General features: G+C 47.7%; 1 protein-coding gene across 1 annotated transcript; it reads left to right on the top strand.

Moving 5' to 3' along the window:
- Positions 1-303: 303 nt before the first annotated feature.
- Positions 304-3083, top strand: LOC125539248 (AUGMIN subunit 6-like). Its single transcript, XM_048702656.1, has one exon. It carries the CDS (start codon positions 492-494, stop codon positions 2598-2600), a length of 2109 nt encoding a protein of 702 aa, XP_048558613.1. The 5' UTR covers positions 304-491; the 3' UTR covers positions 2601-3083.
- The last annotated feature ends 11773 nt before the right edge of the window (positions 3084-14856 follow it).

Here is a 14856-nt window from a genome sequence, read left to right as displayed (position 1 = left end):
GCATAACCGGCTTAAATTTGGACTGAAAATGGGTCCCGGCGGACAGAAAAACGGACGCCGTTCGTTTGCATCGGTGCATTGGGCCGCGCCATATTTTCTGTCCGCAATGATTCAAACGGATACAACCGAATGAAATGGGTATCAGCGTTGGAGTTGGGCTTAGCTATTCTTAAACAAAAATCTGGACGCACAGCGGAATGGAATGGATCCACAACACAACATGAGTAGCGTCCACTCTACTACCTTGCGCTGGTCCGCCGGTCTGAACAGGGACAAGATTGGCCTCTTCGTAGGAGCCCGAACCGGCCCTGAATAAAATTGTTTCCATTTCGACTCGGCCCGGCTGGCCTGCTTTTCTTTGTTTGTTTGTTCGTCTCCCACCTCCACCTCCGCCTCCGCCTCGCGAGATCTCCCGACTCCAATGCCGCCGGCCTCCCCCCGCTCCACCTAAACCTAGCCCCAACCCAGCCATCCAGCAGAAGCCGGCGGCCATGTCGACGGATCGGGAGAAGGAGCGGGAGGCGGAGCTGGAGGGCGCCATGTACACCAACTGCCTCCTCCTCGGCCTCGATCCCGCCGTCCTCGGCTCCCCCGCCGGCGCCGGCGCCGGCGCCGCCCCCACACGCGTCGGCCTCTTCCGCCACTCCAACCCTCGCCTCGGCGAGCAGCTCCTCTACTTCCTCCTGTCCTCGCTCCGCGGCCCCGCGCAGTCCGCCAAGGACTTCGACAAGGTGTGGCCCATCTTTGATTCCGCGCAGTCCAGGGAGTTCCGCAAGATCGTGCAAGGCGTCATCAGCGAGCTGGAGCAGCAGGGGGCGCTGCCGCGGAGCAACTCCAGGGTTTCGTCCCTCGCCACCTGCTGCGGGCCGAGGTTCGTTGAGCTTTTGTGGCAGCTCTCTGTCCATGCCTTGAGGGAGGTCCACAGGAGGACGTTTCCGGCTGATGCGGCATCAAATCCACTGCCGGCGGCGCTCACAGATGTCTCTTATCTTCATGCGGCTGCATTGCTTCCTGTAACCAAGGCAAGGATTGCTCTCGAGAGGAGAAAATTTCTAGAAAATGCAAATATTGCTGTTCAGAGGCAAACAACCTGGTCGAATTTAGCCCATGAAATGACTGCTGAATTCCGAAGTCTGTGTGCTGAAGAGGCATGTCTGCAGCAGGAGTTAGAGAAGCTACAAGTTATGAGAAACAAAGCCAAGATAGAGGGGGAACCGTGGGACGAACGTATATCAAGCTCGTCTGGACAGAATTCACATTTGGTATCTAAGGCAACACGTTTGTGGGAATCGATATTGGCTCGCAAAGACCAGCATGAGGTTTTAGCTTCCGGGCCAATTGAAGATCTTATAGCACATCGTGAGCATAGGTATCGCATATCTGGATCGCAGTTGCTAGCAGCAATGGATATGGGTTCAAGTTTGGACAAGCAGGAGCAGATATCTCTGTTCCAGGGAAAGGAAGAAGCCCTTTCAAGATTAGATGATAGGAATGGGCGTGCCCAACAAACTGTTGATGTAGCTGAAATTCTTCGACGGTGGACTCATGCTTTGCAGCGTATTCATAAACAATCTCTTCATTTGGCCAAAGCAAATGATGGGGAGGGGCCAGAATTACTCCGCAGTGCGTCTGACGGCGAAACTAGTAGCCATGCTGACTCATTAACTGCAACACTGGCTGAACATCGCCAGCATTTAGTCAGTATACAGGGCCTAATTAATCAACTCAAAGAAGCTATTCCAGCAATGCAGCAGTCAATAGCAGAACTTTCAGAAGAAGTGAATAGTGTACCTAGTAACCCAATGGATCAAACAAACTCCAGACAGTTGTCTTTGCAAAATACAGTGCTTGGAAGATCAGAAGAAAGCAGCTGCGAAGTTTCAGAGATGACTTCTAAGCTCTCTTCAATGCGCATTGACAAGGCTGGGAGTAGTCCTGCTCTGAAGCTTCCTCCTTTATTTAGCCTGACTCCGAGTTCTTCTGGAAAAGGAATACAGACACAAAGACGGAATGCCCTAGCACGCCAACCTAGCAAAGAAATTATGCCGGAAGAGAAATCACTTATTGACCTCTCAACCAAAGATCAAGCAAATGGTTCAGTGCATGAAAATGATGGTTATTTTGCCCATGACATCAGGCGTTCTGTTCGTGAAGCCGCTCTGTCAAAGCCATTGAGCAGCAGGGAGAGTGCACAGGACAAGAGCAGTGACGATGGTTCAGAGCACTTTTTCATTCCCCTATCAACAGTTGCTTCAAGGAAGGACGTGGGTGCTGTGGCAAATCGAAGAAAACAAAGGACAGGTCTACCGTCGTCACAGTCGAAGTTGCTCAAGAGCACAGGTGATCCTTACTTCAATCCTGACAGCCCAATGCCTGCAGCCCCAGCTCTGTCAGGTAAACCGAATGGCTATGATGATCCAAGCAGTGCTGCAAACTTCTTTGATCCAGTCAGTGGTCAATCGTTTATGACGGATGATGCTCTGGATCAAATGTTCTCCCCGCCACTTATGTTGGAGCCTTCCTTGTTCCACGACACGTACGCGTACGAGGACTTGCTCGCACCATTATCAGAAACTGATGCGGCTTTAATGGAACATTAGGCTTCACATGCACAACATGTAATGCTTTAACCACTGCCTGAAGCTTCAGTGCTTAAGCGCAGCCTTTGATGGCTTATGTCGAACTGCGGGCACATATGGTGAAACTCGTTGGAATTGTTTTGCTGGTTGAGTTGCATGCGAGTTGCCAGCAGCTCTTGAGAGGGAATCAGGGATGCTTCTGCATCCGATGTTGGGCGATTCTGTTTGGTGAGAAGGGCGCCAAGAGGTGATATGGATGTATGGGATAGTGTGTGCAGTAAAAAGATGCCCGATCTTATGTATTTAGTGTATACATCATTTCTATTTGTGTTGTAGTGATTTTATCCTCTTATTCAAGTGCCTGTTTTGATGTTGTGCCAGCTGTTATGCTGCGGGTGTTGTGTGGTTCTTCCATATCTTCACTGTCAGGCTATTGGAGTGTGATATGGATTGAGAAAATGGTTGTTTTCTTTGGGAAGGAACTTGGGTACTCCTTTCGATCCATATTAATTGTCGCTGGTTTAGCACGAAGTAACAGATAATAGAGGGAGTGAATTCAACAGTATGGCTACTACCTCTGGTCGGGTTTATAAGTCAGACTTGGGTTTTTAGGTCTTTGATTCATGTTTTATGTGACATTTTACACATGTTTTCTTATCCAAATTGACCTGATTTGCAGAGTATAAGAAAATCGAGAGAGGATTGCTGGGTCGCGGCTGCCCTGGAAGCTTGTTGAGTAGTTAGAAAGCGAGGCGAGCGAGGCTTACGGAGTTACGGTGTGCTTCTCTCGCCGTCTCGGCCCGGGCTGTCCTGTTCAGTGCAATACGGCAATGTGTTACTGATCCCAAAAGTCCATTGCTACATCTCTCCCCTCGTGCTACATCTTGTCGGTTGTCGTTGCCCGTCGTGTCGATTGCTTTTGGGAGTGAAGCCGTTGTCGAGATCGTGGCTCCAGTGTTGTAGATTATGCTTGAGCTGCAGAAGCTTTGTGGGGAGCCCACTTCGCCTTTTTTTGATGATGCTTCCTAAGGAGATGGGGTCGTTAGGAGGGGACGACTGCGCCCTCATCATTGTCGTTGGAGCCCAGTCAGCTACTCGCCTATGTGAACCGTGGAGGTTTGGATGTTGCTATTGCTCTCTCGCCTGAGGTTGTTGCCCAGGTGGCATCCGTGGGTGCCGAGGTTGATGAGATAGATGCTTTGGCAGCTACTTCTGAGACGCCGAATTCGGTCGCCCTTCTTTGATCGTGACGCTATGTTGGCACGTATTTACGAGGTGGTCTTTGTGAAAAAACTTGACCATTTGCTCGCTTTCTTGGAGGCAACTTGTTTTGGGTCTCGCAATGTGATTGCTTGCCTCCTAGTGGATGAGGTTTTTATATGCAAAATAAAGAAGGTGAAGAAGGCTCTCAGGAGCATAGGCAAGAAGAGTGGCGCCATTGATAAGGCGTCTGCGGCTATACTCAGTCTCTTTGTTCCCATCTTCGAGTGGCTCGTCTCCGTGGATTTCTTGGCGTATGATGTATTCAACATCGGTTTTGTTCAGGGTTTTTTTTGCGACATAGAAGTGTCAGGGTTTGTGGTTGTTGCATGTTATGTATATTTGTCTGGTTAACTGTAAGGTCATGGAGTTTTTTTTAGCGAGCAGTCCATATGTAATCTATATGTATTGGTTTTTGTCCGGTTTTCCGTTAATTAACCAAACAATTCTCTTCTTAATTAATTAATGAGGCAAATCCGTTTAAAAAAAATATAAAATGATTCGTACTTCGTCGAGACTGCGAGCTGACGTGTTTGATCGGTACCCGTGCAACAAAATGGATTAGTATCTCATAACCCATCGTGCAACTCTGCTACGATAATCCATCACAAAACCTGAGCTTTGCCGTCCGCTCGTTGCTCCGCTTGCCGTCTTGCACTACGCCGGGAAGGCAAAGGCCGCCGTCCACCGTCATGGACCAAAGCTCCGAGATCGTGTACGACATGCCCGGTTTCATACGCATCCACAGGAGCGGTCGCGTGGAGCGCTTGCGAGGTACCGAGACCGTCCCTCCCTGCCCCTCCGGTGACCCCGCCAACGGCGTCGCCTCCAAGGACGTCGTCCTTGACCCGGCGGCCAACGTCTCCGCGCGTCTCTACCTCCCCGCTGCCGCCGCAGCCGAGCCGGGAAGGAAGCTCCCGTCGTCGTCTACTTTCACGGCGGCGCGTTCGTTGTCCACACAGTGATGCGGAGCATCCCAAGATCATTCCATGGACCCAACTACATCTTCTACAACACCTTGTGGACCCATGACACAAGCATGTGCAGGAGCTTTTAAAACCGAGGTGACATCTCTTCTTTCACATTTTCACTTTGATGCACATGAGCAGGGGCGGATCCAGAACAAAAATGTCCCGGTGTCCACGTGCACATCATATATACAAGGATGGACACTAAGCAATAATAGCCTCTGTAAAGTAATATAAGACTTTTTAGATCACTATCTTGTATTATTTTACAGAGCGAGTATATATAAATAACACACCCAACAACACAAATTATATGGCAACAAGATTTCTTATCAAAATAAATTGTTCACTTCCACTTGAAATACTAATTGATTATGTAAATTTGAACAATTAAGCATAAGAACTCCAAACAATGAAAACAAATATGATCAGATGACGACATATGTCAATATATCCTGAATGTGATGGGCTAGTTATATCATCTTATGCCGAGGTCTTCATTTTTTTTAAAAACATTTCCATAAATTCTCCTATGATTAATTATTATTGTATTAGTAAAAATGTACGAGTTACATTATTTGTGTTTGCATATGCAAGAATAGAAACAATAAACAAAACGTATTGATTGAATGATACGATTAGGGACCTAAACTTACTCGACATTGTGCCTCATCGCTGTCACAAAAATAATCCTCCCTTAGTTATATATGAATCGCAGCGAATTGTCCCCAAATACCTTCAAATTTTAAGACCCTAGCCTTACAATTAGAAAAATAGAAATAAAAAAAATGAAATTCTTACACACAGTTGAATAGAGATTTCAGATTTGAGAGAGATCGGCAATTCCCAAGTGCTGAGTTGAGAGTTGAGACCTACCTCGAATTTCCAACAATCCCTGAGTGGGGCGAGGGTAGAGGTGGCCGGCTAGCGATGCTTGAACAACGGCAGCTCGGCGGACCGGCGGCTGGCCGCGCGACGGAGAAGGGCTGAGAACGGCGGCGCTGTGAGGGTTGAAGCGCAGAAGCTGAGCGGACGAGCAACCGAACAGGCGCACCTACAGGTAGGGTACAGCCGTATGGGGATCGATAGTTTTTTTTCAACACGCGCATGTACAGGACCAGGGATCGATTAATTTATAGCTGGGCTGCATTGCCTCGCCTGTGTTTGTCTGGGCTGGCCGGTGTCCAGGTCCAATAATTACTGGTGTCTAGCCCAAAAATCAGGACTATGTATAAGGTAAGCACATACTTTACCCGGTGCCAGTGACACCGGAAGCGATAACGTGGCTCCGCCCCTGCACATGAGACATGGCTACTACCTCATACGGACACTTTGTGCATGCTCAGGTATCATGGAGAAGTTAAGGAGCAAGGAGAAGAGGAAGAGGAAGATGGATGTGACGACGGAGAAGAAGAAGTGATGAAGAAGAAGCTACAGGCTCCGGACGACCGGCCAGGACCGGACGTCCGACGACCTCCAGGCTCCGGACGTCCGACCCAGACCGGACATCCGACACTTCCACACCCGAGCCAAAACGACGGACTTCCGATGCTCCACGGGCGACCGACGCTCCTCGGACGACCGACCCCGACCGGACGTCCGACCAAAGACCACCCGAGCCGAATCTATGGACGTCCGACAGGCACCGGACGACCGGACCCTCGCGAGCCTCCGGACGACCGGACCCTCGCGAGCCTCCGGACGACCGTGACTCCCGGACGTCCGACGCCTGTGCGTTGTTTCGTGTTGGGCCATAGCCCATGTACCCCTTCGCCCCCCTCTTTTGCACTAAGACTGTATATACTCCACCTCGTCCAACTTTCTAGGGTTAGCATTGGTTTAGCTCATTTGAGAGATAGAGCATTGCTCATCCACATTGGATCTACTCATCGAGAGAGACCGCGACCTCTTCGGAGAAGATCCCTTTGGATTCAAGACCTCCTCGCGGAGAAGAACATCAAGACCTCCTCACAGGAATACCGGCTACCCTTGTATCGTCCCTAGTTGATCATGTACCGTGTGAACTCTTATGTATCCGAGGATCTAGCACATGTGTGACTAGCTTGTGTTGGTTTAGTGTTTCTCTCATGTTTTCCTTTGTATTCCCCTCGTTTTTCCCCGTGTGTTCTTCGTGTTCATCGCGGGATCCGCTCCTATCGTGAAAGATCGGTCCCTAGGGTTCCTACCCTATATCATCTTGGTATCATGAGCCACGTTGATCACGATCTCGGAGCCTCCCCGTTGTGTTTCTAGCCTTGTTTCGTTGTTTTTTGTCCTAATTCGAAAATTCACCACAAAAATAGCCCCAATTTTTTTTTGTGATTTGTTCGTGTGTTGAGATTTTGTTGGTTTGGATCCGTGGATTTACTTTGTTTTGAGTGGATCTAGCTTTTCCCCATCCTTTCCATCCACAAAATCCTTCGGATTTGACCATTTTCGTCATCCCCATCACGAACACGTGAAGTTCATCCCGTGCCCGAATTTCGCCCAGGCACCGAACGTCCGACCCAGCCCGGACGTCTGACGACCGGACGACCGACCCAATCCGAACGTCCGACGAACTCTGACGAAACTGAATTTTTTTCCAGTGTAGTCACCACCACCGCCCCACATTTCCGCATACGCACTCCTACCACCAATACACCATCACCATTTCCGCACACCACCACCATTTGGACCGTTTCGCTCTCCGACACGTGTTGCCACTTCGAGCTTTGAGAATTTGAGTTGCGGTTCTGTATTCTTTTGTGTTTCGGCTATCTAGGTATGGTTCGACATCAACATCACCGCCGCTCATCTTCGCCACGGACGCATCAACAACAACGACCACCTCGACTACATCTTGGTATTCGGTCCACCATTTTGACACCATACCGGAAGCAAGACCGGTAACCTCGTCTTGGTATCGTGATACATCATTCTTGCCATTACATTGATAGCCATCATAGCCTTACTCCTTTGCGTTGCTTACCCATCGAGACTAGCCATTGAGTATTGCCGGCAACGAGACTTGTGCACATTAGTGATCATACTTCCCATAGCATACATACATCATTGTTGCATATATTGGTATCATCTCTTGTGTCACAAAGTTGTCATCGCATACACAATTGCTATCTTGGTTCGTCAAGCATTGCATGAGAAAAGAGCTCAAACATCAAAGAGCTCAAACATCAAAGAGCCAAACAAGATAAGCAAAGAGCTTTTAAGTAAGAACCATAGCATCATACAACATTAAGTTTGTCATACTAGATCATCTTGGATCATATCATAGAAACACCTTGCATAGAGCATACTTCGGATAGAAGTCGTTGCATTTTTGCTAAGTAGGTTGTGCACAAGTTCTTTGTATCCGCCTATTGTGCAACCGTGCTAACGTCTCTCTAGTGTTGTGCAACAAGAGAATTTTCGTGGATTCCACATTTTGGCTCACTCTTGGTTGCACGACCCCACTTATCTCTTTGCGTGTGTGTTTCCGTGTACCTTATATGCTTGGTCTACTTGTTACATTGCATCTTGCGAATCTTTTCCAACATTATTGAAGCTCACTTACGATTACATCAAATTTTGTGCCACCATCCTAACCAAGCTCCATCATAAGCTTTTACTTGTGTAGGTGTGAGAAACCGACAAGAGCTAGTACCAATTGTGCTATTTCCTTGTCCTACATTGAAGTGATCATCGATCCACTTTCAACTTCGGTCAAGGTACATTTGGTATTTGTTCTTCTCTTTCTACCACTCACATTTGTCTTGGAATGATGGATAGGCCGAGTACTTCTACCAACCCACTCTTCATTGAGCACGACGACGACATGAACTCCTACGTCACCAAGAGCCACCTCTTTGGTGCACAACGTGCTTTGCATTAAGAGCAACAAGCAATGAGTGAATGCATCGACAGCCTCGCCGCCGACTTGCGACTCTCGGAGCAACGTACAAAGGACAACTGTAACGCCCCAAGACCGATGTGCCAGGTGTCTTCCTGTTATTCGCTGTTGTTGCCATGTCATTTGCTTGCGTGTTGCATCTTGCCATGTCATCATGTGCATTGCATCATCATGTTTTCAAAACTTGCATTAGTCCGGGTCTCCCAGTTTTGTCCGTTGTCCGTTCTGAGCCCAGACACACTTGCACGCGCCCGCGGCATGTCCGAAATAGTATTTTATAAGTGGGCGGAAAATGGTCTCGGAATGGGATGAAAGTTGGCGTGTGGTCTTATTATAGTGTAGGTAGACCGCCTGTAAAGTTTCATCGCATTCGGAGTTTGTTTGACGCCCCAACGATTAACTATACCGACAATATAGTCGGTCAAACGTTGGACGTTTTCGGTCTCCGGAACAGCCGCCGGGCCTCTCTTCTCTTCTCTCAGCCTGAGAACTTCTGCACAGTCCACTACCTACCGCCAGGCCCAACCTAGGCTCTCTCGTCAGTCCGCGGACCTCCTCGCGCGCGCGTCCGGAAGCTGTCCCGGGCCCGATCTGGGCAGTCGTCACCGTTGTGTCCGGATCATCCCCAAACATCTACAAAACGTCTCCGTTTTGTTATTGGACTTCCTAGTCTATTTTTCTCGACCGCTCGATTTATTTGGAGGAACGGATTAGCCCCTAAATGTCTTCATCTTTCTTTATATATATATATATACTCTCTAGTCTAAATGTAGACCAAACCCTAAAAACTAGGACATTTGTCCTCCCTAGCCGCCGCCACCTACAGGCTCCTCCCTCCTAGGAAAAACGCCGCCGCCATCTATCAAATCCATCCATCCACAACGCCACCCTCCTCCTCGTTTTCTCAACCAGGCCAATCACCTCGCATTCGATCCACCCATCCCACTAACCGGAGCCTCTCCTATGCTCGACCCCGAGAGGTTCAGGAGCAGCACGTCCCGATGACCGAACCAGCAAGCCCTCACGTTGCCCTCTCCTCCCCACCTCAAGTTCCCTCTCTCTTTGTTCGAACAGGTGGATCCGCGCCTCTGCTCCGAGCTCCGATCCGCGCCTCCCCTTGCCATATCTGAACCCAGGCACTCCCCACGCTCCGTTCCACCCGTCCCGGCTGGCTCCCGTCGACCCCACCGCCGAAACCCTTCTGCATCGTCTTCGACATCGCCAGGAACCTGCTGCGGTTTCAGTTCTTCAGGAACGAGAACAGCAGCGCCTCGTCCTCTCATCGTCTTCGTCGCCCGTGGGCCTCACCCCCTCTGACTTGCTTCCTTTCGGCCAGGCCCGCCGCCCTGGAGACCTGCGCCATGCCGGACCTCCCCTGCCTCACCCCAAGCAGTCGCCGCCATGACCTCTGCGTTGTGCGCGGGATCAGGTGGACGTCCGCTCAGCCCCGCTCGCCTCCTCGCTGGGCCACCAGATCCTGCGCCCCTGGCCCAGATCCAGCGCCCGTGTGGGCCGCAGGCATGCCTGCCCAACCGCTGCCTAAGCCGGCCTCCTCTGCTTCCGAACTGGGCTAGGCCCATGGTGAGCTCCCAGTGCCCACCAGATTCAGCCTGCGCCTTTTTTTTTTCCATTTTGGCGATTTTATCATTTTTTTCCTGAGACAACAGTTTTGCAGAAAAGTCCCTCTAGATAATGCATTTAATATCTCCACAACCGTGCATCGGATTAAAACAAATTATATATGAAAGTTGCTTAGAATTTTGTGTATTATTATAATATGCAACTTTCTTGCATGTTTGAATTGTTTAAAATGCTGTTTGGTTAAATTTGTCCATATGCCATGCTAAGATGCTTTAATTCATAACAAAATAACCGTAGCTTGGATTTTAATAAACTTTATATGTAAATGGGGTAGAATTTTGCCTAGTTTAACATGGTGGCTTCACTTCGCATGCTTAACAACTCTAAAATTATGTTTAGGGCAGAACAGTACCAAACCTAATATATGCATATGAGGAGTTTCCGGACTTGTTGTTTTGTTGTTCTGGCCTCATTTAAACTTGCCTATATTAGATAGTTTCATCATGCTTCACCTCTTGCCATGCTAACAACATTTAATCTTGTTGGGTACATAAACGAGAGAGAACTAAATAAGTCATGTGGTGTTTTCTTCAATATGCAACTCCGTTGCATAATGAGCTCCACTTAATTTGTAGGATTGTTCGTGCACTTTGTCATGCAATGCATACTTAAATCGGACATGCATCATACTTGATTGTGCATCATGCCATGTTATGCTTGGTTGTTTACTATGTTGTGTGCTTCTTTCCGGTGTTGCTTCTTCGGGTTGGTTCCGATAACGTCACGTTTGTGAGGACCCGTTCGACTACGTCCGTTTGTCTTCTTCATGGACTCGTTCTTCTTCCTTGCGGGATCTCAGGCAAGATGACCATACCCTCAAAATCACTTCTATCTTTGCTTACTAGTTGCTCGCTCTTTTGCTATGCCTATGCTGTGATACCTACCACTTTCTTATCATGCCTCCCAAATTGTTAAGCCAAGCCTCTAACCCACCTTGTCCTAGCAAACCATTGTTTGGCTATGTTACCACTTTGCTCAGCCCCTCTTATAGCGTTGCTAGTTGCAGGTGAAGATTGGAGTTGTTCCATGTTGGAACATGGATATTTTGTTGGGATATCACAATATCTCTTATTTAATTAATGCATCTATATACTTGGTAAAGGGTGGAAGGCTCGGCCTTATGCCTGGTGTTTTGTTCCACTCTTGCCGCCCTAGTTTCCGTCATATCGGTGTTATGTTCCCGGTTTTTGCGTTCCTTACACGGTTGGGTTATAATGGGAACCCCTTGACAGTTCACTTTGAATAAAACTCCTCCAGCAAGGCCCAACCTTGGTTTTACCATTCGCCACCTAGCCTTTTTCCCTTGGGAGTCATGCATCCCGAGGGTCATCTTTATTTTAACCCCCCGGGCCAGTGCTTGTCTAAGTGTTGGTCCAAACTAGAGCCCCTTGTAGCGCCACCTCGGGGAAACTCGGGGGCTAGTTTTAGTTGTACGGATTGCTTATCCGGTGTGCCCTGAGAACGAGATATGTGCAGCTCCTATTGGGATGTTGGCGCATCGGGCGGTCTTGCTGGACTTGTTTTACCATTGTCGAGGATGTCTTGTAACCGGGATGCCGAGTCTAATCGGATTATCTTGGGATAAGGAATATCCTTCGTAGACCGTGAGAGCTTGTGATGGGCTAAGTTGGGACACCCCTGCAGGGTTTTGAACTTTCGAAAGCCGTGCCCGCGGTTATGGGCAGATGGGAATTTGTTAATGTCCGGTTGTAGAAAACCCGAAACTTAACTTAATTAAAATGCATCAACCGCGTGTGTAACCGTGATGGTCTCTTTCCGGCGGAGTTCGGGAAGTGAACACGGTGTTGAGTAATGCTTGACGTAGGTTGTTCTAGGATCACTTCTTGATCATAGTTATTCGACCGTGCTTTTGCCTTCTCTTCTCGCTCTCATTTGCGTATGTTAGCCACCATATATGCTAGTCGCTTGCTGCAGCTCCACCTCATACCTTTTACCCTTCCTATAAGCTTAAATAGTCTTGATCGCGAGGGTGTGAGATTGCTGAGTCCCCGGGACTCACAGATACTTCCAAAACCAGTTTGCAGGTGCCGATGATACCGGGCAGGTGACGCAACCAAGCTCTAGGAGGAGTTCGATGAAGATCTTGTCCTTTGTGTTGTTTCGTTTTAGTTGATCAGTAGTGGAGCCCAGTTGGGACGATCGGGGATCTGTGTAGCATTTGGGATAGTCTTCTTTTATTTTGGTTCCATAGTCGGACCTTGATTGTATCTGGTTGATGTAATGCTTTATTCATGTAATTGTGTGAAGTGGCGATTGTAAGCCAACTATGTATCTCTTTCCCTTATGTATTACATGGGTTGTGTGAAGATTACCTCACTTGCGACAATGCTTACAATGCGGTTATGCCTCTAAGTCGTGCTTCGACACGTGAGAGATATGGCCGCATCATGGGCGTTACAAGTTGGTATCAGAGCCTTCCCCGACCTTAGGAGCCCCCTGCTTGATCGAATCGTTGGCGTTGTTGAGTCTAGAAAAATGTTTTGAGTCATTTAGGAATTATATATATCGGAGAGTTAGGAATTCGCCCTATAGTGAGTCGTATTACAATTCACTGGCCGTCGTTTTACAACGTCGTGACTGGGAAAACCCTGGCGTTACCCAACTTAATCGCCTTGCAGCACATCCCCCTTTCGCCAGCTAAAAAAATTAGGATCACGCGGGTATCTTGGAATCGTTCCGATGGTTTTGTGACGAGAACATTGTTCTTGGTGCCTCCTGACATTTAGGGGTTGTGGCAGTGTCTCGGGGAGTTGAGCTCCAAGGTGTTGTCGTCACAATTTTATCGTTGCAGTTCTGGAATACCTGAGTTCGCCGACATCGAAAATCTCTTTTATGCAGTTGTTGGTGAGATAACCTCGACGTCACCCAGTACTGGGGCGGGAGTATTGCCATAACTCGTATGACGGATGCTTTTCGAAGGTTGAGGTAAACGATTTCCGAAGGTTTCTTGGTTATGTGTTGAAGGATGGATACAGCTGGATGTAGGATTTGCTAGTTTTGGGTGAGATATTATGCTTCCCCTGTATCCCCAACACCTGATTGCATAACCGAAAAATTTCGGGAGTTTATAAGTGGGAATTCAAGTAGCTCTTAGGATATCTTTTCGACAGATGTATGATATGAAATTGGGGTTCGACGTCTAGTGGTCCACCTATTCACGGTTGGTTTTACAGTGGTCCCGTTGTGTCTTAAAGAGTCCTTGACTATGCCGACTCGGGGACGCTTCGTATGTCATGTGCATTGCCTTGTACATGATGGTGTTGTACGATCGAGCCCGTGTAGGCCCCACCACGAAAACTTCGGACGAAATCTCTATCATATGTTTGTTCTGGCTTACCCTGCAAGCCAATCCTTTGTTTTGTTTTGAGTTGTGGTATTCGAGTTGCTTCAATGTCTAGTGTTGATTCCATACCTTCCCTAATGGTGTTCTCATGCTCCGATGCGAATATCAATCCTTCATGATAATCGAGATTGGCATGTAAATCCTTTTAAACGGCGTGTTTCTCTTCAAGTGGATCCGATCATTTCAACACCAGCAAAGATCAATTATCAGTTCTTCTCAACGGTGTTTGCTTCATTCGTTCCAAGTTGCCTTTGTTTTCCCACCCACCCACCCCCATTTTTCTTCAAGGACTAAGATTTCTTTATCAAGTATCTATCTTATGATTATGAAGTCTCTTCTTTCTTTTCCGTAAATGTTCTTACCTGGTGATTCTCATGAAGATACTAACGGAGCCTCAAGTTCGTCACTTTTCACTCGTTTTCTTCTCCGGTAGTTTCAATTCAAGCTTTGTTGATCATATCCTTTCCTCGTCTTAAATGTCTTCTCTTGCTGGTGCACCTCTCAATCATCCATTTCTCGCTAATCATTTGTTCTAGAGTGCTCAAGATATCTCGATGATTCGTGTTTCCACTCTGCTTTCGTTCAAGCTCTTTCGAGGATGTTATCTCATTCAAGCCTTTTAATTCAACCGGTGCATTCCCTCTTTTAATTCGCTCAACGGTGTTTCTTTTGAGTGGGCCCCAGGATCTTACCTGACTCTTCTTATTTTACCAGAGCTTCTCAAATTCTTTTCAAAGTTTGACGTAAGAATGAGTTATCATCAGTCAAATGCCCTTCTACAAGATTTTTTTTCAATTCTTTCATCGTTGGCTCTACCTCTTCGCTTTTGATTCTCCCGGAGTGTCTAAATAATTCATGGTGGTGTTTCTCATTGTCATTCTCTGCATTTGAAGACTGAAGAAGATTTCTCTCTCAATCTTATCCGTTCTCTCAAAGATTCATGATTCTAGTTTGAGGCCATCCTCTCATAATTGCTTTTGATTGCGGGAATTATTTTCACCCATCCGGTGTAATTCAGGAGTCTTTTCAGTTTGATTCTCCGAAGGCCATCATCTCATAATTAGTCATTCTCAGCTTTCAGCTCTCATAATCTAAATCTTACCGGTGCATCATTCAAATTTCTCTAATCAGCTCGGGATCTCTTCGTTCACTTGT

Source organism: Triticum urartu, chromosome 2 (genome assembly GCF_003073215.2).
Source record: "Triticum urartu cultivar G1812 chromosome 2, Tu2.1, whole genome shotgun sequence".
NCBI lineage: Eukaryota > Viridiplantae > Streptophyta > Magnoliopsida > Poales > Poaceae > Triticum > Triticum urartu.
This window is presented reverse-complemented; position numbering and strand designations above follow the sequence as displayed.